Raw genomic sequence first — 24,683 nt, 5'->3', positions numbered from 1 at the left:
TAGAAAGGAGAGGTAAGTTCTGGTGTTCTATTGCACAATGGTGACTATAGTTAACAATACAGTATTGTATTGTATATTTCAAAATAACCAACAGCGGATTTTGAAGGTTCACACCATAAAGAAATGAGTATATTAGGTGATGGATACGCTAAATACCCTGATTTGATCTACACACAATGTATACATGTATCAAAACATCACATTATACCCTATAAATATGTACAATTATGTGTCAATTAAAAATAAATTTTTAAAAAGACCTCATATAGGCCAAGAACCACTGAACCACTTAAACAGGACAATTAATCTCTAAGTAATTAAAAATATTACTTGCTCAAATTATGGCTGAATTTTCAGAAGAAAGCAAGTTAGACAAAATGATTTTGCATAGTCCTATAACCAAGTTGCACTTTAAATTTATAAATCTAGACTATGAATAGGCAAATTGCCTTGTTACCCTGTCACTATAAAGACTATTTTCCAGCACTATCATTCTGTGGTGACAGAGAAAAAACAACCTTGTGAAAGTTGTTTTTTCTGAAAATTTTTTCCATTTGCAAAATGTAGAACATATCTAGAATACCTAACCCATAGTAATCATAAGTCTAAAACAAAATAATGCATAGAAGTACTTTGAATGAAATGTTAAGCCTCTTTACCAAGTGTTAAATATTTTTTTTTTTTTTTTTTTTGAGACGGAGTCTCGCTCTGTCGCCCAAGCTGGAGTGCAGTGGCGCGATCCTGGCTCACTGCAAGCTCCGCCTCCTGGGTTCACGCCATTCTCCTGCCCCAGCCTCCCGAGTAGCTGGGACTACTGGCGCCCGCCACCGCGCCCGGCTCATTTTTTTGTATTTTTAGTAGAGACGGGGTTTCACCGTGGTCTCGATCTCCTGACCTTGTGATCCGCCCGCCTCGGCCTCCCAAAGTGCTGGGATTACAGGCGTGAGCCACCGCGCCCGGCCCCAAGTGTTAAATATTATACTCTACAATTATAATGCTTAATTCAGCTCTCCACCACTGATACATAGACAGTTTTTGTTATTCTAAAGCTTCTCTAATTTTGTCATTTGAACAACCACATGCTCTCTGCCTGCTACAGAACCTCTCTTTCCACTTGATCGATTTGCTATGCTTATCTTGTACAAATCAGGTAATAGTACTTGTAAATGTCAATATCTTTTCAATTTAATGTTACTTTTTGAGTTAAGAAAAATTTAGAAAACATGAATTACCCATAACTCTCTTAATCAATTACCATCTACACTTTGGTATATTTCTTAGAGATATTTTTCTACATGTATAAAATGTTTCTTCATAACAAAACTGGAATATTATTCAGTTTTGTACCTTACATTTTTCAATTAGCTGTAATTTTTTTGTCTCAAAGGATTTACTCTTAATGAAGACCTGACAAATCTCCTCTGATTATACCACAATTAATTTAATCATTCCACTATTTTTGAGCATTTAGAGTGCAGTAATGGGGAATTACTGTGTAATGGGTCCACAGTTCCAGTTTAGGAAGATGAAAAAGCTCGTAAAACAGATGGTGGTGATATGCACAACAGTATGAATATACTTAATGCCAATAAACTATACACTTAAAAATGGTTAAAACTGGTAAATTTTATGTTATGTATATTCTACCACAATAAAAAAAGGAAAAACATGAAACTATATGTCTTTGTATATGAAAATATTAAACCACATGTTGGTAATTTTCTAAACCAGAACACTAGAGGTAGAAAAGCAGAATATGAAAAGTTCCTGATGGAAAAAGGGTATACTTCTTCAACCTATACTCTGTCAGAACAGGAAAGAATCTATCTTGCCTCACTAGCTCTCAATGGTCTCCTTCAGTTTTTTTTTTACAATTTGGTTTGTGAAAACAATTGATATAATGCTATCTGTATCCGTATTGCCTTAAGTTTAAAGCAATTAGCTGCGTATATATTTTTTCATGTTTTACAGATATTTTATATCAAATTTTATTGGAAAAGAGGCCTTCATTTCCTACACTTTCTAACTGGTTACTGCCAGCATAAAGGAAAACTCTTGATACATATGTATTTATATTTTATTTGGCTGCTTTACTAAGCTCTGTTACAAATTCTAATAGTTTTCAGTTGGTTCTTGACAATTATCTAGGTAATCGTTTGTAAAACAACTGAATATTTGATACTTTACGTCAATCTGTAAAAAACAAAGCACTGAGGAATGTGACTTAAGCTCTGCCACACATATCTGAAAGGTTTTACACTACTAGGATTTCCTATATCTCATGGTAGAGGGATGACATTTCCTATACTACTGTATATATGGGTAAGCTCAATTGTATCCTTACTTTTATGAATTTAATTCTGCTTTGACTGCATTCCATTTTTATTTCAATTTTTATCTCATTCAATCAACAGATATATACTGAAAACCTACTATTTGATAGAAATTTTTATGTCCATAAGATACAGAGGCAAATTCAGAAAAAGAATATTTTGACATTTAAATATATTTTCCTTAAAGAAATAAGTGATATGGTAATTACCCTGATTCGGTCATTATACGATGTACACATGCAACAAAACATAACACTGTACCCCAATATATGTACAATTACATCATTATAAATAAAATCAATTAAAAATCAAAATAAGCATAGTCTTCTGTTAATGTTTTATTTTTAAACTATAAAGTAACTTATCAATGCTTCTTTCAATTGGTAAACTTAATGACTTTTTTAACTGAAAGCTGAAAGATCTAGTAAAATTAGCTGGAAAATAATTTAAAACAGTGATAATTTATTAACTGACTGGTTACAAAATAACACACATACCAAAGAGTCACCTATTCACAAAACAGCTTAGAAAGAGGTAAAATATCCATTTATGACTGCATTCTAAAGAGAAAATTACTTAGGAATCAATCTAATAAATACATTTTTGGCTAGGCATGGTGGCTCACACACCTGTAATCCCAGCACTTTGATAGGCCCCCAGGTGGGCAGATCACTTGAAGCCAGGAATTCAAGACCAGCCTGGCTGGCCAACATGGTGAAATGCTGTCTCCACTAAAAATACAAAAATTAGCCAGGCACGGTCGTGCACATCTGCAATCCCAGCTACTCAAGAGGCTGAGGCATGAGAATCACTTGAACCCGGAGGCAGAGGTTGCGGTGAGCCAAGATTGCACCACTGCACTCCAGCTTTGGTAACGGAGACTCTATCTTTAAAAAAAAAAAAAAAAAGAAAGAAAGAAATACATTTTTGAAGAATGTACATATGTCTCTGCTTATATTTCTGGAAAGTATCAAAAGTCATACCCCTGGAAAGACAGATTAGCCAGACAGGGGTATGAGACATATTCTACTGCAGTATACTATTGTATATTTGACTTTTTTTCTTATATGCAAATATTATCTTTCAATTTAATAGACGGTAAAAATCATAGCATGACTATTAAACTAAACATTGGTAACTTACTCTTTGAATACTTAGATGCAAAATGTATCCATTTTCATATGTAATGCAACTAAACTCCAAGTGTGTTTAATTTTGCTGAAATGCTCTTTATAATGAAGTTCCCTGAAATTTAAATCCTTAGCAAATGCTAATAAAGGAGCTTCTCATTTTTTTCCATTGTTATCTTAACTATGACTAAGTATTAATAATCACTGATGAACTAAAAATGAAACCAGTGGCTTCATATTTTCTCTCAATGAACTAACAAACTGCTTCTGACTTAGGGGAGGGGAAGATTGATACAAGATTTTTTACCTTTCTAGAAGATTCTGAGTTCAGAATGACTGAAAGGGTGAACACATTGCTAGTTCACTAGTGGCTTAGAATATAATATATTATTTTTGCTAAGATATAAATACGAAGTACTTCCTTTAGTGCTTTCCGCACAGAGGAAGGTAGATAGGGTAAATCACAGGCAAAAGTACAAAGTCGGGGAAACCTATCTTCAGTAGTCCTAGGTTTATTTGTTATTCATTCTTTCTCAATAATTATCATTCTGTCTTTAAAAACAAAAAAACGAAGAGAAAAAACTTTGTGCTTTTTAGTCTATTTCTAATTCTAAAATATAATACGTACTAGGACAAGGACGAAAAATTAAATAAAATAAAAGTGAAATTGATAGATTAGCCAAAACTCATTTTTATTTTTATTTACTTTTAAGCTCTGCTGGACTTGAGAACACACATTTTTAATAAATACTTACTATAATTCCAAAAACATTTTATGACTTATTCAAAGTATGTCAAGCATTAAAGAAGCTTTGGAAGAGCAGGAGTTTTTCAATCAACTCCAAATTCACATGTACCTGAAGACAGACTTGCTGAGTTCAATATTAAAAAGTAGTAGTCAGTCTCTCCCACTGAGATATATAATATTAATTTCAGGAGAAAGTGAGCCTCAGCTACAGATTTTGAAATCCTATTCTCGGGTGTTAATTCACAGGAAATTTTCTAGCATTTGACACCTTAAGCCAATTAACCTGTCTACTTGTGAGTTATCAGATACTTCTCCCCTTTGCCTAAGCTCTCCTGTTAGCCTCGTCTTCAAACTCCCAGATCCTACCTACTATCACATGTCCCCTTCCTTTAGCCTGTGCCTCAGTGTTTTCCTCAAACTCTGTAATCATGCCTATAGCTTAGAGCTTCTGATTTGGCCAAATTTAAGTGGTACCAATAACAGACACTTACACTAACAACTTACTAGGTATGCCTAATAAATGGAAGAATAATTATAGCTTTAAATACAAATCATATTAACTTCATTATAAATATTATTGCATACAAGCACAAACTTTTAATATATGTCTACTCGTCGATCTATTTCTCATGCAGTTAGAAATTCTACTTACAAGTTTAAAAACTCAGAATGAAGATTGCAACTCTTAAGTAGCCAATGGTGATTTATTTGACCAAGATGTAGGATAAGTTTTGCAAATTTCAAATAAATATAAAGTTAGCAGCAAAAGTACTAAATTGTAGCACATGGCCTTTAATTATCAAGTTACTTTTAAACTAACCAAACTTCGGGAAAGGGTATCATTGCTTAAATTTATTTATTAATAAAAGTATACTTCTGACATTAGAGGTTAGAAATTGTAATGACCTCCACAAAGCTACCAGCTTATCTTAGGCAATATATGAATGTTAGAGTACGGACCATGCAATTAAAGGTTACATATTGGCAAGAGACCAAAAATACATATATAAGGATTCTGAGACATAAGATCTTCAATAGATTTAAACTTTAATCTTTAGATTCTGAAATGACAAAATATGGGACATGATGTCCATGGGGAGAAAAACTATTAAGATAGTTTGACCAAGAATCAGTCAGTCATGCTCTTGGCCTTAGATTCAAACTTAATGGTATCAGACTAAGTTTTCTTTCAGCCTGATAAATTTAACTCTTACATCATTAATGAGTGAATATGACAAATGAAATAGTATAGAATAAAATAATTGTGCTTATTTTACTCTTTTAATTAAGAAAGCTCAAGCTACTTAGGGTACCAAAAATATATATATACAGGGTACCAAAAACAAAAACTACTAATTCAAAGAATCAGAGACTTTTTTATCTTTTTACATCTTGTATGTGTGTGTGTGTGTGTGTATTTACATCTTGTGTGTATACGTATATATATGTACACGTATAGGTATAACGTGGTTTATAAACTAAGTATTCATTGATGAAAACCTCCTTCCAAAGTGTTTAGAACAATTATCAGAATTTTTGTTTGTGTGTGTGTGTTTTTTTAGATTTCTATGGACCAAGAATATGTTCTTATAAATAAAAAATTGTTATATATATAAATAAATATATATTTAAATAATATATATAAAATTATAAATATATATTATATATAATATAAACAAAAAATATATGTATACACACATATATCTGTATACACACACACATATCTTCACATGGAAAATTCTCAGGGTTTATAAAAATTTACTATATGTAGAATTTTAAACGCAGGAAAGGGCTCAACTGAAGTCACCGAGTATCTGAATTTACACATGTATTTCTTAAGAACAAAATTTCAATAGACTGAAAGAATTTTGTGGTGTAAGCATAAGTCAGAACATAGTTAAACGTCTGCTGCCATCTTGTGGCTAATTTTACCTATGAATTTCTTCCATGTTATTTATATTTCAGTTCTAGTATTATTAGCTATCATGTGGCTAGTAATTCAATAGATATAAGAAAAAATTTCTGTTATCGTTACATTTCAGTATTAGGGTTATAAGTTTGGAAATGACTCCATAAGCTATCTAGTCTGACATTCTGATAAGAGCAAGAGTAATTTCTGCAATAAGGAATTACTACAGGTAAAGAAAACCATTTTATATACGGATACCTAGAAAAAATGGATGGATACCTACAAAATAAATCTTATAATGAGCAGTTTTGAAAGATTTATAACAAAAGTGGTCTCCATCATTTTTCTAGCTAGCATTCTATTGTATGTGCTAGCATTGTATTTCCCCCTCTGAATCTTTTGTGCAACAATTTTTTATTTATAAGAACATATTCTTGGTCCATAGAAATCTAAAAAAACACACATACACAAACAAAAGTCTGATAATTGTTCTAAACACTTTGGAAGGAGGTTTTCATCAATGAATACTTTATAAACCACATTATGCCTAAATGTCTTCCAAGGTTTCACACTTAACTGTGATTACATGTTTCATTCCCACAGAAACACCCAATGCAATCTCAGTTACAGTACTATTGTACTGAAAAGGGTCATCTATTATATCAGCACATTCTCTTCAATCTACGTCATTTGTGCAAAGAGCAAGAGGTCTATATCTGTCTATCACATGTCTCTCTCATATATAGAGAAGAAGCAGCCAAATTATCTTTTAGGGACCTAGATTTCATCCAGGGATACCTGATTTCAGGCAAGTCATTTAACTTCAATATTTTGATTCTCTCATCTATTTTCAATCTGTATAGTATAATGACAATTATATACTTATGATAGCATTTGATTTTAAGAGGTTCACGTGAGAAAAATAGATTGGGAACATGCTATTAGCTATCTATTGCTTTCAATAAGATTTTTTTTTTTTTTTTTTTTTGGCCAGACGCGGTGGCTCATGCCTGTAATCCCAGCACTTTGGGAGGCCAAGGTGGGCAGACTGCCTGAGCTCAGGAGTTCAAGACCAGCCTGGGCAACACAGTGAAACCCCATCTCTACTAATACACAAAAAATTAGCAGGGTGTGGAGGCGTGCACCTGTAGTCCCAGCTACTCAGAAGGCTAAGGCAGGAGAATCACTTGAATCCAGGAGGCAGAGGGTGCAGTGAGCTGAGATCATGCCACTACACACTCCAGCCTAGGCAACAGAGTGAGACTCTGTCTCCAAAAAACAAACAAACAAAAATCAAAATGCTCTCTAATTTTTAGCCATGTCTAAGAGTACCAATGAAAAATCACAGGGTACATTACAAGAAGTCCCAAAATCTTCACTGAATCAGAGCCACGGGAACTATGAGACTATGAAGGCCTACCTTATGTAAGCCAAAAACTCAAACAATGTTTTCTGTACCTACACTATATAAAATATTTCCTAAAACAACTTATTAAATCAGTTTTTTTAATATACACAAAACTAAAACTCTCCATTCATAATAAGTCATTAAAAATGTACATGTTTAGTCTGAGTGCATTGTCATAAAATTGAAACTTTCATTATAATACTGTTTTAAGAACTTACAGCATCTGCTTTACAAATGGTGTTGGCTACATGTCGACACAGCATCTTTAGCCAGTTTTCTTTTGGAAGTTCATCTGATGTCATCTGGAAACTGAGTAGCACATTTGCCTGCTCTGTTGGTGGCCTCACAAGCAAGCCAAAAGCATTATGGCAATCTAGGGTTCCAGAATAACCATAAACATTAAGTGTCACTCCTTGGAAAATGACAAATGTATGCAAGTTTAGTTCCCTCAGAGCAATGAAATTCCAATGAAATGAACTATCTCTTCTCCACTTTCCTCATCTTCTCTATTTTTAATAAGACAACATCACCATATTAAGTTGAAGTACTAAAAAGACAATATAGTACACCACGTAAGGAACTAATGATGATAAGTTAATGACATTAATTAAACAGTATTTTCCATATCATTTAATATTTTCTATAAAAATATTAAAAGTGTTACAAAAGGTGCACGACCAAGATGCTAAAATACAACCTATTTTAAACAAAGTCTGCCATAATTAAAATCCAAAAATGAAGATTTTTAAAACAAATATAGAGTCAGCCTTCCATATCTGTGGGTCTGCATCTGTGGATTCAATCAACTGCTGACCGAAAATAGTAGAAAAAATAGTACAAAATAGATTTTATCTGTATTAAACATGTACAGACTTTTTATTCTTGTCATCATTCCCTAAAGAATATACTATAACAACTGTTTACTCAGCATTTACATTGTGTAGGTACTATAAGTAACCTAGAAATGACTTATAGTACATGGGAAGATGTGTATAGGTTACATGCAAACACTATGCAATTTTACATCCAGGACTTGAGCATCCCAGATTTTGGTAACCAACGTAGGTCCAGTAACCATCCCCCATGGATACCAAGGGACAACTATACTATGTAATCTCTAATAAATCCAGAATTTGTCAACTAAGTGAAAAGAGCAGTAAGTTGCTAAGTTTTCTTTAAGAATCATTTCTTGGCTGGGCGCAGTGGTTCATGCCTGTAATCCCAGCACTTTGCGAGGCCGAAGTGGGCGGATCACTTGAGATCAGGAGTTTGAGATCAGCCTGGCCAACATGGTGAAACCCTGTCTCTACTAAAATTACAAAAAAATTAGCCAGGCATAATGACACACGCCTGTAATCCCAGCTACTCAGGAGGCTGAGGCAGGAGAATCCTGGCGGGGGCTGCAGTGAACCAAGTTCACGCCACTGCACTCCAGCTTGGGTGACAGAGTAAGACTTCATCTCAAAAAACAAACAAAAAAACCCCACAAAAAAACAAAGAAAGAATTATTTCTTATAAAGGAAAAAAAAAAAAAAGAATAATTTCTTACGAACTGAAACCTTTCATTATTAGAGGAATCAGTAACGGAAAGAGCTAAACATTGTAAAAACATATGCCTAACATCCAAAATATGGCCATGCACATACACCACTGGGTGTCAATTAAATAGATGACACTGTTGTAGGTAGTTATAAATTTTCAGTAATTTCAGGCCTTCACAGAACCTGCTCTGTAACACTACCAAAGTTTAGAGTAAAACATTCCTTAATACACATATGACTCCCTATCAAGTCTACCAGTTACTCTGGGTTTATTTATTGCACTCACATCTATTCCTGATCCATACCTTAAACCTAGCCCTAAAAATGCAGCTGTTGGCAACAGTGAAAGTGTTAAGATACGGGGTACAGGTAATAGATTGGTTATTCTGTATTCTGAAGGAAACGAAAAAATAAATTTTGGTGTGGGAATAGGCTAGGCTAGGGTGTTATTTTAATACATAGCCATTTAAAAGCTCTTTGACCTTTAACAGATGAGGGTATCCTATAGGTTGAGATAGTACTTTCATTTGAGAAAATAAAAAGTCAGTTCTGTTCCTAGAGATGGAGTTGGGATAGAGGCGCAAGAACAATTACTTTAGCAGTCTGATCAACTATATTGAAAGATAATTTACCAATTAAAAGAAGCCAAAATGGAGTAAATCAAACCTACAATGAATATAAACTATTTTTATATAACCAAGAATGTATCCGACCAGCATACCTTCTGTCTCTCTTATGTCCAATACCTTCTTAATCTGAGAAAGGGGCATTAGGTGAACATGCTTAAGAGAAGCTGGGGGTCGGGTTTGGCCATGAGGACTCCTAAAAGTGCCAATAACCTTGTGCCGTTTTCTTGCTATCTGATTATAGAAAATAAAAAAGTATCAGTCAATAAAATGAAGAAAAATAAGGACCAAATACTTAAAAAATAAAATAGCACTAATCACATAAATCTATTATAACTCATTTAGTGATTATTCATTACAAAGTTGTTATAAGCAGAGTTACTATATAACAAAAGTCAGACATGTAATTGTATAGCAGAAATGCTCATGTTTATATAAGACGAGTTCAAACGTCAGGAAAACAGGCCAAGGGATATTTTGCAAAAGGTCCCAGAGGTATGAAAAAACTAGAAGCATGATGAGAAGAGATAGAATCAAGGAATGACAGAATCTTAAATAAAAGTCCTAGAATTCAGGAGAAGAGGAATAGTTGGCTAAGCAAAACAATTAAGTGATTTTAAGTTTAATTTTTAAAAAGTAAAAACAGTAAGTGTTCATTTGATGACAAATGCCAGTACATCAGAGTTAAAAAAAAAAAACCCCTTAAAATACAGAAAAAACATTTAAAAGTTAAATATATCCTTAAATCCAAAATTAGTTGCAGTATAACATAATCTGTCATTAAGAAAAAACAGATTTTATCCATTTTGAATGTTTCTAACACTTATTAAATATGATGATGGTTACAGGTTTTTATCAGGTTAACAATGTACCATCATTTCCATTCCCAATTCACTGAGTTTTATTTTTCCTAAACAAACAAGCTAAAGAACAACAGTTTATTTAAGATTATGTTTTTATTTTATTTTTATTTATTATGAACTCTGAAGTCCAAATTTAATGTTATAAATAAAGCAGTTTTTGTTGAAGTGATTCTAAGACAGAGAGGCTACAAGAGATAGAACAAAAAAAGCAACAGATTCAAGAAGGTAGGGAAAATAAGAAGCCAGGGACTTGGGAGCTACAGAAGATGACCAATACCAGAAAGTAAAATGAATGGCAAGTTAATGAACCAATTACAGAAGACTTCAAGGAATTTGGAGGGGATATAAGATCAAAAATTTAAAGTAAGTCATAGCTCTCAGGAATAAGGGATGAAAACCAGAATGGAGCAGCAAAGAAATAAAGATAACCTAACCTATTAGATGAATAGAGCAAGCTGACTTAGGAACTCCAATATGAAAAACCTATAAAAGCTTTAATAGAAGCAAACAATGTATAGAGAAACTATATACAGTAAAACCCCATGATGATGCAAATCCAGATAAAATATAATTGAAAATTGACTCCGCCGAGCATCTGTTCTCAATCAGGGCAGGCTAAAGTCCTTTTTATGAGGGAAACAGGTAGTTGAGAATTATCTGCCTCATGATTTTTTTGACTTTCTCACTTCAGGAGATAGTCAATTGTGTATAGTAGTTTGACTGTCTTTACTTTTGTGCTTTTTATAACATAATTGACCAAAAAAAAGTATTTTTCATTTAGTCTCATAATGACAAAACTCTGCATTTAACGTAAGTGAATTTTTGGTGAGATTTTATTGTACCTGTAACTGTTCTGCACATGAACTGTTCTTTAAGATTCCCTTGTATTTTATAGTATAAATAATAATGTATGTGATATATAAGAAGGCAACACTTTGATAGAAGTAGAAAAGGACAAAAGGAAAGCATGTAAGACTTTAAAGAAAAGGGAGGCAGGTGCAATAACTCATGCCTGTAATCCCAACGGTAATCTCAACACTTTGGGAGGCTGAGGTGGGTAAATTGTTTGAGTCCGGGATTTCGAGACCAGCCTAGGCAACATGGCAAAACCAGTCTCTACTAAAAATAATTAGACTGGTGTGGTGGTGGTGTCTATTGTCCCAGCTACTTGGGATGTTGGGATAAGAAAATCACCAGAGCCCAGGAAGTCAAGGCTGCAGTGAGCTGTGATCTTGCCACTGCACTCCAAGCTGGGCAATGACAGTAAGACCCTGTCTAAAAAAAAAAAAGAGAGGGAAAAAAAAAAAAAAAAAAGAAAGAAAAGAAAGGAGAGGAGAGAAAAGAAAAAGGAAACTCTTTAATCATTTTGATGAAGGTAACAGAAAGTTTCCAGTGATAGAAAAGTCAAGAGTCTTCTTATTAATGTCTGTTTAATCAAAATGAACATTTTTCTCTTCTGAGATGAAGGGAAACCACACTTCTTTTTATCCCTCACTGCTGTTGTTTAAAAATACGTATTAGAGGGATGAACACGTTAAAACACACACGTAATTCAATTTGCTTGCAGGGGTAATACAAAAAGAAAATCTAACTTGAATAAGTAAGAATTTTAGAATTAGATTCATTATACCCCACCTGACCCCTCATTCACTCTAAAACCTGCTGATTTAAGAAGAATCGAGGAATCATAAAGAATTCATAATAGTAAATTATCAAGTTATCTCCCTCTTCAACAAAATACAATCGCATCATTATTGAAAAAAAATTAGTTAAATTTCAAAAAACTCAGAATTATTTTATAAATCTTGAATAAGTAAACATAGAAACAAGAAGTTATCAGATTTCTTGACCTAAGCATTTATTTGCATGGAAATAAATTTTCATTTTAACTTAGATTTGAAGTAATGAAAGTTTATACTTAATATTAGACCTTCTTCTAAAGGCATTCTATTAACAGTATTAAATCATCAATTGTCCTCAATTTTTTAAAAAATGATTATTTGAGTTTACTTTAAAATTCTACATTATACTTCAATTAAAGCTTGGTTTTAAATATTCAGGGAAGTTACAAAAATCGGCAGTGTTATTATACTATATGAAGTACATCTTTACCTCTAGGCAATCATTGAAGAGGAAAAGAGTCACTTGTTCTCCTCTGTCACAGGGGTGCTCACCTAGAGAAATTGTTTCAACCCGTTGTATTAAGCTTCGGTGAGAAGATAAAAGATTAGCCTGTATAGGTTGAAAATATTAACAAAAGAGATCACTTGGTATCAAGTAATTTTTAAGAAGTTGTAATTTAAAAGAAAGTAGTGCCAAGATATTATTTATATTGAAACCACAGAAACCTCATTAACAAGAAGGAAAAAATAAAGTAATTATTGCTAAGAATACTTACTGGACATCCATCTACTTCATAAACAACATCAAAAATTTGCTTTTGAGCTTCTGTTTTTCTCTTATCCTCATTAATATGCCTGAAAAAGTGATTTTTAAAACTTTTAAAATAGAACATGAAAACTGCAACAAACACAACTTATGTCACAAGTTGTGTTTGATGTGAATGTCTTAATTTTGACAAGTCAATCAGTTAAAATATTCCTTAAAAGTATCCTATTACATTAAAAAAGTTTCCATGCCTACGGAGCCCAGGATGAGGAAAACAAACAAACAACTTCCAGCCAGGTGCGGTGGCTTGCGCCCATAATCCCAGCCCTTTGGGAGGCCAAGAGGAGTGGATCACTGAGGTCAGGAGTTCGAGACCAGCCTGACCAACATGGTGAAACTCTGTCTCTACTAAAAATATAAAAATTAGCTGGGTATGGTGGCAGGCACCTGTAATCCCACCTACTCGGCGGCTGAGGCAGGACAATCACTTGAACCCAGGAGGCGGAGGTTGCAGTGAGTCAAGACCGCACCATTCCACTCCAGCCTAGGCAATAAGAGTGAAACTCTCTCTCAAGAAAAATAAAAAACAAAAAACTTCCATAGACTCCTTCAGAAAAGTATGTTTTACTATTATTCCTTTCTATATTCTTTACTATACAGCCTATGCACTTTATAAAACACATTAAACCTGTAAAAAATTAAGACTAATAAAATTTTGAAGTTCTCAATATAAGTTCAAATAAGGTTTTATGGAAGTCTTCCCAAGTCATAGGCTAATCATTTCACTGAAATAAAAACTAAGGCTACTGCTCCAGACAAGATAGAATAACAGGGGACGAACTTACTTTTCTGCCTGAAACAACTAAAAAAATCAGTCAAAATATAAAGAAACAAGGGTTCTCAAGACACTTAACATCCATTTCTGTGAAACAGAAACAAGACAAGCCCTACAACTGTCCTGGTTTATAGCCTAGAGAAAGCAAAGAAAGCACAGATAGTGCCTAGCTATATCCCTAAGAGAAAGAAACAAATGTGGGAGTCCAGTGTGATCAGATGCCTAGTTTGAAGGGCAAATTACTGGAAAACTGCTGCACAGAGGGAACTCCCTCTGTTTTCGGAAGGCTTCCTTGTGTACACAGTTCTCAACATGATCACTGCATGTGTGTAAGAAAACTATCCGAGGTTAGGGAAGACATGTTAAAAAATTAGAGGTAACAGTGCTCAGTGCTCATATGGCATGGAACGGTGACATCAATCAGAGTGGAAAACTTCAAGATTAATGTGACCTCAGGGTAGAGTACTAAGAAAGGTCTTTCCTCAATAGTGGGGAAAATTAACCCCAGACTAAATACTGTTCTGATTCTGCCTAACAAAGTTTAAGGGCAAGACATGAAAATATCAAACTGTTTGCAAGCTACTTAACTACATGCCAGGAGAAACTAAAAAACATTTTTAAGAATACAAAAATATCTAGCTCTCAGAAAAGTAAAACTGATAATGTCTAGAATCCAATAAAATAATACCAGGTATGCAAAGAAACAGGAAAGTAAGACTAATGAGAAAAAAAAAAAAAAAAAAAAACACCTGAAACAGAGATGAGTGAATTAGTAAAGTTATTATACTCATGTCATAAATTCAAAAAACTGCAAGGAGGATTGAACATTTTAGGCAAAAACATGAAAGATATTTTTAAAAGATCTTATTTATTGACCAAATAAAAGTATCATTTTTCATTAGCCTCGTAACAACAAAATTCTGCATTTAACACAAGTGAATTTTTGGTGAGATTTGATTGTATCTGTAACTGTTCTGCACATGAACTGTTCTTCAAGATTTTCTTGCAATTCATATGTACATGATATATAAGGCGGCAACACTTTGGCAGAAGTAGGAAAGTACAAAAGGAAAGCATATAAGACTTAAAAGAAAAAGGAAGCAGTGGTCATTTCTGATGACCCAAATCAGTCATATAGAGATAGAAGCTACAGTGTTTTAGATGAAAAATACACTGGATGAGAGTAACAGCAAATTAAACGCTACAAAAGAAAAGCTTAGTAAAACTGAAGATAGCAATAATGTCAAAGTCAAAAATAAAATATACATTTCTAATTTTACTTTTCATCAGCGAAGCAAGAATTATACTTAAGGGCATACATACTGACCAGGTGGTCTTCAAATAATCAAGTCTGTTCTAATAATAAAGAGAAGGTTGGGAGTTTTATTAGAAAGAGAAATGTGATTATGTATTGTTTTTAAAGAAAGTTCACTGACACTAGTAAAGTTTTGGGGAACTGGCAAGCTGAGTAGTGAATGATAGTAGTGAGTAAAACTAGTTACAGAGTCATGGCAGGTTGCTTCAGCAACTATTAGGTAAAACCGATTGTAGGATTATAGCAGGCCATTTTAAGCCGCTGGGCTTGTGGAAAATTTAACTATTAGAACAGCTGCCATGTGCCCTGAGTGTTTTTCCCCTCTGGCCCTCAACTCTGATTTAGTTGGGTATAACAAGAATGATCCAATTTTGTATAATCAACGCTCACATTTCCCCCTTTGATCAAGATCGTTCTCTGAAAGCAAAGCTAATCAATCATCTTGAAGTTAGGCTTAATTGTCCCTCAGGGCCTGGACAAACCTGTCCTGGTTGTCTCCATCCCACATTGTGGGGAAGATATAGAGGGTCTATGTCAGGGAGCTGGGCCACATTTGAGTATCAAAAAGGACAGAAGGGAAAATTTTCTCAGGGCAGTTTGCCTCCAGCACTGAGCTCCATCTTGTTAGTTCCATAAGTATTAGCAGCCATCTCAAAGTGTTAAGCTAACATTAACCTGTTGGGAGAGCTGGCTTTACAAAGATTAGACAAGTAATAAAAACAAGGCTTAAAAATCATAACAAACAATAATATAATAAATTCAGTTTGTACAATCATTTTGAAACAGAACAAGAGCCTGATGACAACTAACTAAACAAATCAAAAGACTGTTGTGGGTACTGGATGAGACTAATTGTTGTCATTGAGTAGTATTTTAGAACTGGGTTGAACTAAAGCAAAGAATGCCAACTCTACAGAAGGGACCACCAGATTTTGAACAAAAAGTTGTGTTATAGATATTGCTAAAGTTACTAGTGGAATAAAAGGATTTCTTAGGGCAGGTTTTGTCAAGTTACTTACAGCAGTTACTGATTGTGAAATTTAATTACAGTATTATTTTGTCAAGCCAAAAAGACAGGCATCAAGAGGGGTAGGAGTGTCATCATATGGAGTCTTGACCCATTGTCTTGGGAAAGGCTGTCTACAGCATTAAAAAAAAGTCAACTTCCTGTCCTGGTTTGCAGTTTGAATGTCTCTGATTAAAGCATAAGATATTTTGGTGAACATTTTATGTGGCCCATACATCAGACACAAGACTTGTTTCTTAAAATTTATCTAGTTTCCATTGACAGGGCTTTAGAAACAGTACAGTTCCCATTTTTAGCAATTTTATGGAAGACAGTTGGATTGGAGAAACCCGGAAGAATTTAGGATCTAGTCTATAGGTAGATAACAAGAATTCAAAAACAACCAACAGAGCGACACTCTAAAAGGTATATTATAGCTTTTTATTAGAAATATAACTTTTTTTCTATACTGATCACATATAAATCTGATTTTTAAAACCTCTTGAGGCTAGGAAACCAAACCAAGGCATATTTTATATTTTACTTACAGTCTTAAGGTTCCTGGGTCTGCCAAGAAGTGACAGTTTTTAATTTACTCACTGTAAGGCTAGGAACCTTTGAAGGCAGGCATTTTATACATATTGTCAAATATGACATTTCAGTCAAAGCCTTGGTAATATAACTTATGTTTTCAATTGTTTTCTGGTATAAAGAGAGCAGATTTCTATTAGACTTAGGTAAATAACTATATTGCTAAAAGAATGCTCAAAAAGTTTTCAAATTGTGGAGGAATCAAACAGAAAAAAAAGTTCTATCTATATTTACAAAAGCATCCTTTATCAAACTGTTGTAAATTATAGATAGCTTGAGAGAGAAGATTTTCTTAAGTCTGGAAAACAAAACATTTGCATAAAGAACCAAAGTCATTAAAACATTATCTTCATCAGTTATTCAATCTTATGTAATTCATTTTTGTTCTGCTTGATCTCGTTTCATGAATCCAACAATTTTTTAAATTAGAGTCTTGGAAATTTTTATCAAGTCCATTGATCTTAAAGTTATCAGAAACTTGACTTAAGGGCACTTGTTAGATAGAATCATTTTCATGATTATCAGTGCTTTTAGAGAAGAATTCAAAACCGTAACTAGATGATGAAAACTTAGAATAGCCATAGTCTAAGAAGCTGATGAAAGTTTGCAACTGACAACAAAATGCAGTTATCTCTATTAAACATGGCATTAAGATAACCAAAATTATAATAACAGACTTCTATAATTTATATAATTTGTGAAACATATCAACAAATACCCACAAATGCAACTAAAAGAAGATCTAGTATCACTTATTGTTTGTCAATGTCTTTTACACAGTTTATCAAATAAGCCTAATGATTTAATATCTCTCAAGATGAGAAAAATCTTTTGAGGCTTTCCAGGGGTTCCACCTCATAAATCTCAGTTAAGTTTAGGTAAAAAAGACTAAAACTAGAATTTGATTTTGGGGAAGTTTGTCGAAGATGTTGAAAGTCTCAAGACATTTGATCAAAACAGGATCACAGGTCACTTGTGAAATAATAGTCATTTATGTAACCAGAGTGATAATCAAAAGGCTTTAAAAGGAATACAGAGCTACATGGATTAAAAAACAAAAAAAAACCTTAACCTTTTAAAATCTCAGTTGTTTCTTTTGTATATTACACATATGGGTTTTATTTTAAGTAATCAAAAACCTAATAAAGGCAACACAGGACATTTTCTTGATAAAACATAAAATCTGTTTCTTAGGCCAGTTATCAAAAAGGCAAAGAAAAACTTTCTGCAGTATGATTGTTCCTTCTTGGGGGAAGCTCACTTAGATAACCTGGAAGTTGAGCCAGATGAAAAGAGCACTTGAATTTAATTAGACAAAGGAACAATGTTACACAATAACTGTTAACAATTCAGACACATCACGAAAAGCCACAAGTAAAGGATCAAGGCCTTCAAGATGAACATTTTAGTGTCAAGATATAACAGCAGAGTTACAAACACAGAAAACAGTTATCAAAGCTTATAGAAAAAAGCTGAAGCAAAGAGTTATCAACCTATGCCTTCTCAAAAGGTGAAAAAGCAAAAGGTAGCAATGTATGACCTGAAAATCATGTGCTATGAGACATAGCAGAAGCTGAACCTCCAGCCGGGCATGGTGGCTCATGTTTGTAATCCCAGCACTTTGGGAGACCTAGGTGGGTGGATTGCTTGAACCCTGGAGTTTGAGACCAGCTTAGGCAAAATGGCAAAAGCACATCTCTAAAAATAAATACAAAAAATTAGCCAGGCATGGTGGTGCACACCTGTAGTCCCACCTACTCGGGAGGCTGAGGTAGGAGAATCACTTGAGCCTGGGAAGTGGAGGTTGCAGTGAGTCAAGATTGTGCCACTGCACTCCAGCCCGTGACAGTGAGACCCTGTCACTGAAACACACACACACAAGTTGAACCTGATACTTGAATCTGAGAAATTTCAGGAAAATGCTACCTTAAGAAATAAGGCTGGGTGTGATGGCTCATGCCTCCAACTCCAGCACGGTGGCAGGCCGAGGTGAGAGGATCACCTAACAAAGCGAAACCCCATATCTACTAAAAATACAAAAATTAGCAGGGCATGGTGGCGTGCGCGTGTAATCCCAGCTACTCAGGAGGCTGAGGCAGGAAAATTGCTGGAACCCGGGAGGCAGAGGTTTCAGTGAGCTGAGATCACACCAATGCACTATAGCCTGGGTGACTGGGTGAGACTACCTCCAATAAATAAATGAATTAATTAATTAAAATAATCATTTTAAATAAAGAAGACAGTATTTTTAACCTGAAATGGGGAAATTAAATAGATGCCAGGAAGAAATGTAGGACAAAACAGAAAACGCCCGCAGTTTAGAAGATGGCTGATAAATAGATTCTGGAATTAAAAATTAAAACCTATTGCAATTGTATTAAAAGCTGATCAATACTTCAAGTAAAACTCATTGTTTTAAACATAGAGATTCAGACTTTGGTCCTAGATCAATCAGTGCACTCCTGACACCAATGTTTAATTTTTAGAAAAACCTTACAAAGAAATCCTTTCCAACCCTGTCAACCTGATGACACATAAACCTTCCTTTATAAAGCCCAGCCTTCATAAACTCTCTGTGACTTGTTTAGATCCTTTATCATTTTCTCAAACACCTACTTAGTCCTATAATTTTTCGTTTTTGATATTGGAACAACCATTTTGCCTTAGAACAAAAATTTATCACATACATTTAAAAATTATTATTTAACTAAAAATACATCTTTATATCCATAACTATCTTTGCATCTCTCTCTCTCTCTCTCTCCCCCCCCACTAGTTTCTCCTCCAATTTTAATTTTCTTCTTAAATTTATATTTTGAAACAAACTTTAAATAACCTGTGAATTTGACAAAATTATTTTTTAATTAAAAAAACGCATTATCCTCTTATAATGTTATGTGTATTAATAGATCTAAGCATAGTTAGTATTTTTATAAAATTTACGAATCTAAGAACCAGCCTATTTATATTCAGCAATTTGTTTTCATTTTTCTCTTATTTGGATATGACTCAGGCATTTAATGAGCTGTCTATTACTTAATTTAATGTAACATAACTTAAAGATTTCAAATTACTTGCAAAGTTTAGTTATAAATGTTTATCCCATTTACAGTTACATAAATTTTTTAGCAATTATGCCTAGATTCATTATGAAAATTGAGGTATTACAGCTAGTCATTATTTTAAGTTACTTTTTACTAATCAGAATTATAACCTGTTAATATCAGATATTTACCTAAGTAAGAACCTAAAGTGAAATACATGGGTATGTTGTAAATAACTCAGAAGATACAGCTGTTTTTATTAAATCAATAATATTAATTTAATCTCACATATCAAAGAATTACATGAAGATCATTTCAATTTAGGCTGGACTTAAAGCTCCATGACTTTAAAACATTTGGCAGCAACAAACATAAAACTGTCTAACTACTAATTCCAAGCAAAAATGTATTTTGACAATTTTGAAAGACTTTTTTTTTTTTTTTGACAGCATCTCACTCTGTCACCCAGGCTGGAGTGCAGTGGTGCAATCTTGGCTCACTGCAACCTCCACCTCCTGGTTCAAGCAATTCTCCTGCCTCAGCCTCTGAGTAGCTGGGATTACAGGCACACACCACACCACCATGGCTGGCTAATTTTTGTATTACAATAGCATCAAAAACAATAAAATACTTAAGAATAAGTTTAACAAGAAACCCACAAAGCTTATCCTCTGAAAAACCACAAAATACAGTTGAAAGAAATTAAAAGTAAATAAATGGAAATATTCATAAATCAGAAGATTTAATATTGCTAACATAGGCCAAGTGCGGTGGCTCATGCCTGTAATCGAAGAACTTTGAGAGGCCAAGGCGGGTGGATCACCCGAGGTCAGGAGTTCGAGACCAGCCTGGCCAACAAGATAAAACCCCATCTCTACTAAAAACACAAAAAATTAGCCAGGCGTGATGGTGCACACCTGTAGTCCCAGCTACTCAGGAGGCTGATACTGGGGAATCACTTGAACCCAGGAGGTGGAGATTGCAGTGAGCCGAGACCATGCCACTGGACTCCAACCTGGGCGACAGCGAGACTCTGTTTCAAAAAATAATAATAATATTGCTAAGATAATACTCCTCAAATTGATGTACAAATTCAATAAAATTCCTATACACATCCCCCCCAGTTTTTTTTTGTTGTTGTTTTTCGGAAACTGACAAGATGCTCCTAAAAGCTACATGCCAAATTTATGGAACTCAGAATAGTGAAACCAATTCTCAAAAAGAACAAAGTTGGAAGACACATACTTCCCAATTTCAAAACTTAAAGTACAGTAATCAAGGCAGTGTGATACTGGAATAAGCACAGACATACAGATCAATGAAACCGAACTGAGAGTAAAGAAATAAACCCTTACATTTATGGTCAGCTGACTTTCAGCAATGGTACAAAAACAATTCAGTGGAGAAAGGATACTCTTTGCAACAAACACTGCTAGAATAGATTTCCATATTTTAAAAAATGAACTTCAATCTATACCATGTGCCATGTACAAAAATTAACTCAAAATGGATCATAGACCTAAATGAGTTTTACCTAAAGACTAATCCCACAAACATTCTTAAAGAAAATAAGAAAAAAATCCTTGTGACCTTTGGTTAAGCAAATATTTCTTAGATAAAACTATAAAAGCACAATCCATTAAAATAAAATTTGCTAAATTAGACTTAAAAATCTAGAACTCTTATTTTTTCAAGAAATTGTAAAAAGAAAAAAGCAAGCCAGAAACTAGGAGAAAATATTTGCAAATCATGTATCTTTTTTTTTAAAAAAAAGTCTTTTAACTCAAATATATAAAGAACTCTCAAAATTCAATTACAAAAAAAAAAAACAATTTTTTTTTCAAGTAGACAAAAGATTTGAACAGGCATATCACCAAAGAAAGTAATACGACAGCAAACAATCACATGAAAAGACATTTAACATCATTTGTCATGAAAATGCAAATCAAAACCACCAGGAAAGACAACCAAACATCTATTAGAATGTCACAAATTAAAATGACTGGCCAGGCCAGGTGTGGTGGCTCACACCTGTAATCCCAGCACTTTGGAAGGCTAAGGAGGGTGGACAGATTGAGGTCAGGAGTTCGAGACCAGACTGGCCAACATGGTGAAACTCCGTCTCTACTAAAAATACTAAGCTGGGCATGGTGGCGGGTGCCTGTAATCCCAACTACTTGGGAGGCTGTGGCAGGAGAATTGCTTGAACCTGGGAGGGGAAGGTTGCAGTGAACAGAGATTGTACCACTACACTCCAGCCTGGGCAAAAGAGTAAGACTCCATCTCAAAAAGTAAGAATAAAAAAGTAAAAAATAGGCCGGGAGCAGTGGCTCATGCCTGTAATCCCATCACAGGCCGAGGCAGGCAGATGATGAGGTCAGGAGATCGAGACCATCTTGGCTAACATGGTGAAACCCCATCTCTACTAAAAATACAAAAATTAGCTGGGAGTGGTGGCATGTGCCTGTAATCCCAGCTACTCGGAGGCTGAGTCGGGAGAATCACTTGAACCAGGGAGTCGGAGGCTGCAGTGAGCCGAGATCGCGCCACTGCACTGTAGCCTGGTGACAGAGACTCCATCTCAAAAATAAATAAAAAATGAAATCACTGACCATACCAATTGTTGGTAAGGACGTGGAAACTCTGGAACACCACACACTGTTGGTGGGAATGCAAAATAATACAACCGTCTTGCCAACAGTTCGGCAGTTTCTTAGAAATGCATACACCTTGCTGGGTGCAGTAGCTCCACCTGTAATTCCTGCACTTTGGGAGGCCAAGGCAGGCAGACTGCTTGACTCCAGGAGTTTGAGACCAGCCTAGACAACACAGTGAAACCCTGTCTCCACAAAAAAAAGAAAAAAGTAGCCAGGTGTGGTACCACAGCACCAGTAGTCCCAGCTACTCAAAAGGCTGAGGTGGGATGATCACTTGAGTCTGGGAGGTGGAGGTTGTAGTGAGCCAACATTATACCACCACATTCAAGCCTGGGTCACAGAATGAGATACCACCCCCTCCACCAAAAAAAGGAAAAACCTACTATCTGACCTGCCATTCCTATTCCTAGGAATTTATTCAAGAGAAATGAAGGCACATGTCTATACAAACTTGTTCACAAATGTTCACAGCAGCTTTACTTGGAATAGCCAAGAACTGGAAACAACATGAAAATGGATGAATTGTGATATAGTCATACAATGGAAAATAAAAGAAAATTAACTATTGAAATAAGCAACAATAAGGACTAATCTCAAAGTAATTATGCTGAGTAAAAAAAAAAAAAAAAAAGCCAGACAAAATATTCCATGTGTATCAAATCATAGAAAGTGCATATAGGCATACCTCACTTTATTGTGCTTTACTTTATTGTGCTTCACATAGTGTTTTTTCTTTGTTGTTGCTGTTGTTGTTGTTTCACAGATTGAACGTTTGTAAGCAACCCTGTGTCAAGTAGGTCTATCATGTCATTTTTCTAACAGTACGTGCTTACTTCATGTCTCTATCACATTTTGCTACTTCTCTCAATATTTCAAACTTTCTCATTATTATTTTATCTGTTACAGTGAGCTGTGATCAGTGATCTTTGATGTTACTATTGTAATTGTTTTGGGACACCACAAACAATGCCGATGAGACATCAAACCTAATTGATAAATGTGTGTGTATTCTGAGAGCTCCACCAACTAGCCATCCCCCCCGCCTCTCTCTCCTCTTGCTTCTCCATTCCCTGAGATACAACAATATTGAAAGTAATAGCCAACCCTACAATGTCCTCTAACTATTTAAGTGAAAGGAGGAGTCACACATTTCTCACTTCAAATCAAAAGCTAGAAATGGTTGAGTTTAGTAAGAGAGGCAAGATGAAAACAGAGATAGTCCTAAAGCTACGCCTCTTGCACCGAACAGCCAAACTGTGAATGCAAAAGAAAAGTTCTTGAAGAAAAATGAAAAGTGTTACTCCAGTGACATGAATAATAAGTAAAACAACCTTATTACTGATGTGGAGAATGTTTGAGTGGTCCAGACAGAAGATCAGACCAGCCTTAACAATCCAGAACAAGCCCCTCTCTAATTCAGAACAAGTTTTTAACTCTCTTCAATTCTGCAAAAGCTGTGGGAGGTAAGAAAGTTGCAGAAGAAAAGTTTGAAGTTAGCAGAGTTGGTTCATGGAAGTTTAAGAAGCTATTTCTGTAACATAAAAGTACAAGGTGAAGCAGCAAGTGCTAATGGAGAAGCTACAGCAAGTTATCCAGAAAATCTAGCTAAGATAATTGAAGATAATTGAAGAAGGTAGCTATACTAAACAACAGATTTTCAGTGTAGACAAAACAGCCTTCCAGTAGAAGAAGGTGCTTTCTAGGACTTTCACAGCTAGAGAGAAGTCAATGCCTGGTTTCAGAGCTTCATAGGACAGGCTGACTCTTTTGTTAGGGGTGACTGACTATGTTGAAGCCAATGATCATTGACCATTCTGAAAACACTAGGGCCCTTATGAATTATGCTAAATTGACTCTCTGTGCTCTATAAATGAAACAACAAAGCATGGATGACAGCACATCACCATGGTTTACTAAATTGTCTTTTCTTTCTTTTTTGTTTTTGAGAGAAGAGTCTTGTTCTGTCATCCAGGCTGGAGTGCAGTGGCACAATCGGTTCACTGCAACATCCAGCTACTGGATTCAAGCAATTCTCGTATATCAGCCACTGAGTAGCTGGGATTACAGGCGTGCATCATCACACCCAGCTAATTTTTGTACTTTTAGTACAGATGGCGTTTTGCCATGTTGGTCAGGCTGGTCTAAAACTCCTGGCCTCAAATGATCTGCCCACCTTGGCCTCCCAAAGTGCTAGGATTACTGGCATGAGCCACTGCACCCTGCCCTACTAAATCTTTTAAGCCCACTCTTGAGACCTACTGCTCAGAAAAATATTCCTTTCAAAAGATT

At 34.8% G+C, this 24,683-nt stretch overlaps 1 protein-coding gene across 14 annotated transcripts in view; it reads right to left on the bottom strand.

The window, feature by feature from the left end:
• Positions 1-24,683, bottom strand: part of ECT2 (epithelial cell transforming 2) — a 71,592-nt gene that overhangs the window by 6,989 nt on the left and 39,920 nt on the right. For all 14 annotated transcript variants that reach the window (XM_065540181.1, XM_065540185.1, XM_065540184.1 and 11 more), the window contains 4 exons: positions 12,957-13,035; positions 12,671-12,790; positions 9,791-9,929; positions 7,747-7,901 (listed from right to left, as the gene is read on the bottom strand). In XM_065540181.1, the coding sequence (XP_065396253.1) occupies positions 7,747-7,901; positions 9,791-9,929; positions 12,671-12,790; positions 12,957-13,035 (493 nt within the window). The remainder of the gene's footprint in view (positions 1-7,746; positions 7,902-9,790; positions 9,930-12,670; positions 12,791-12,956; positions 13,036-24,683) is intronic.

Source organism: Macaca fascicularis, chromosome 2 (assembly GCF_037993035.2).
Source record: "Macaca fascicularis isolate 582-1 chromosome 2, T2T-MFA8v1.1".
NCBI lineage: Eukaryota > Metazoa > Chordata > Mammalia > Primates > Cercopithecidae > Macaca > Macaca fascicularis.
Note: the sequence above shows the minus strand (reverse complement) of the source record. Positions and strands in the feature narration are given on the sequence as shown.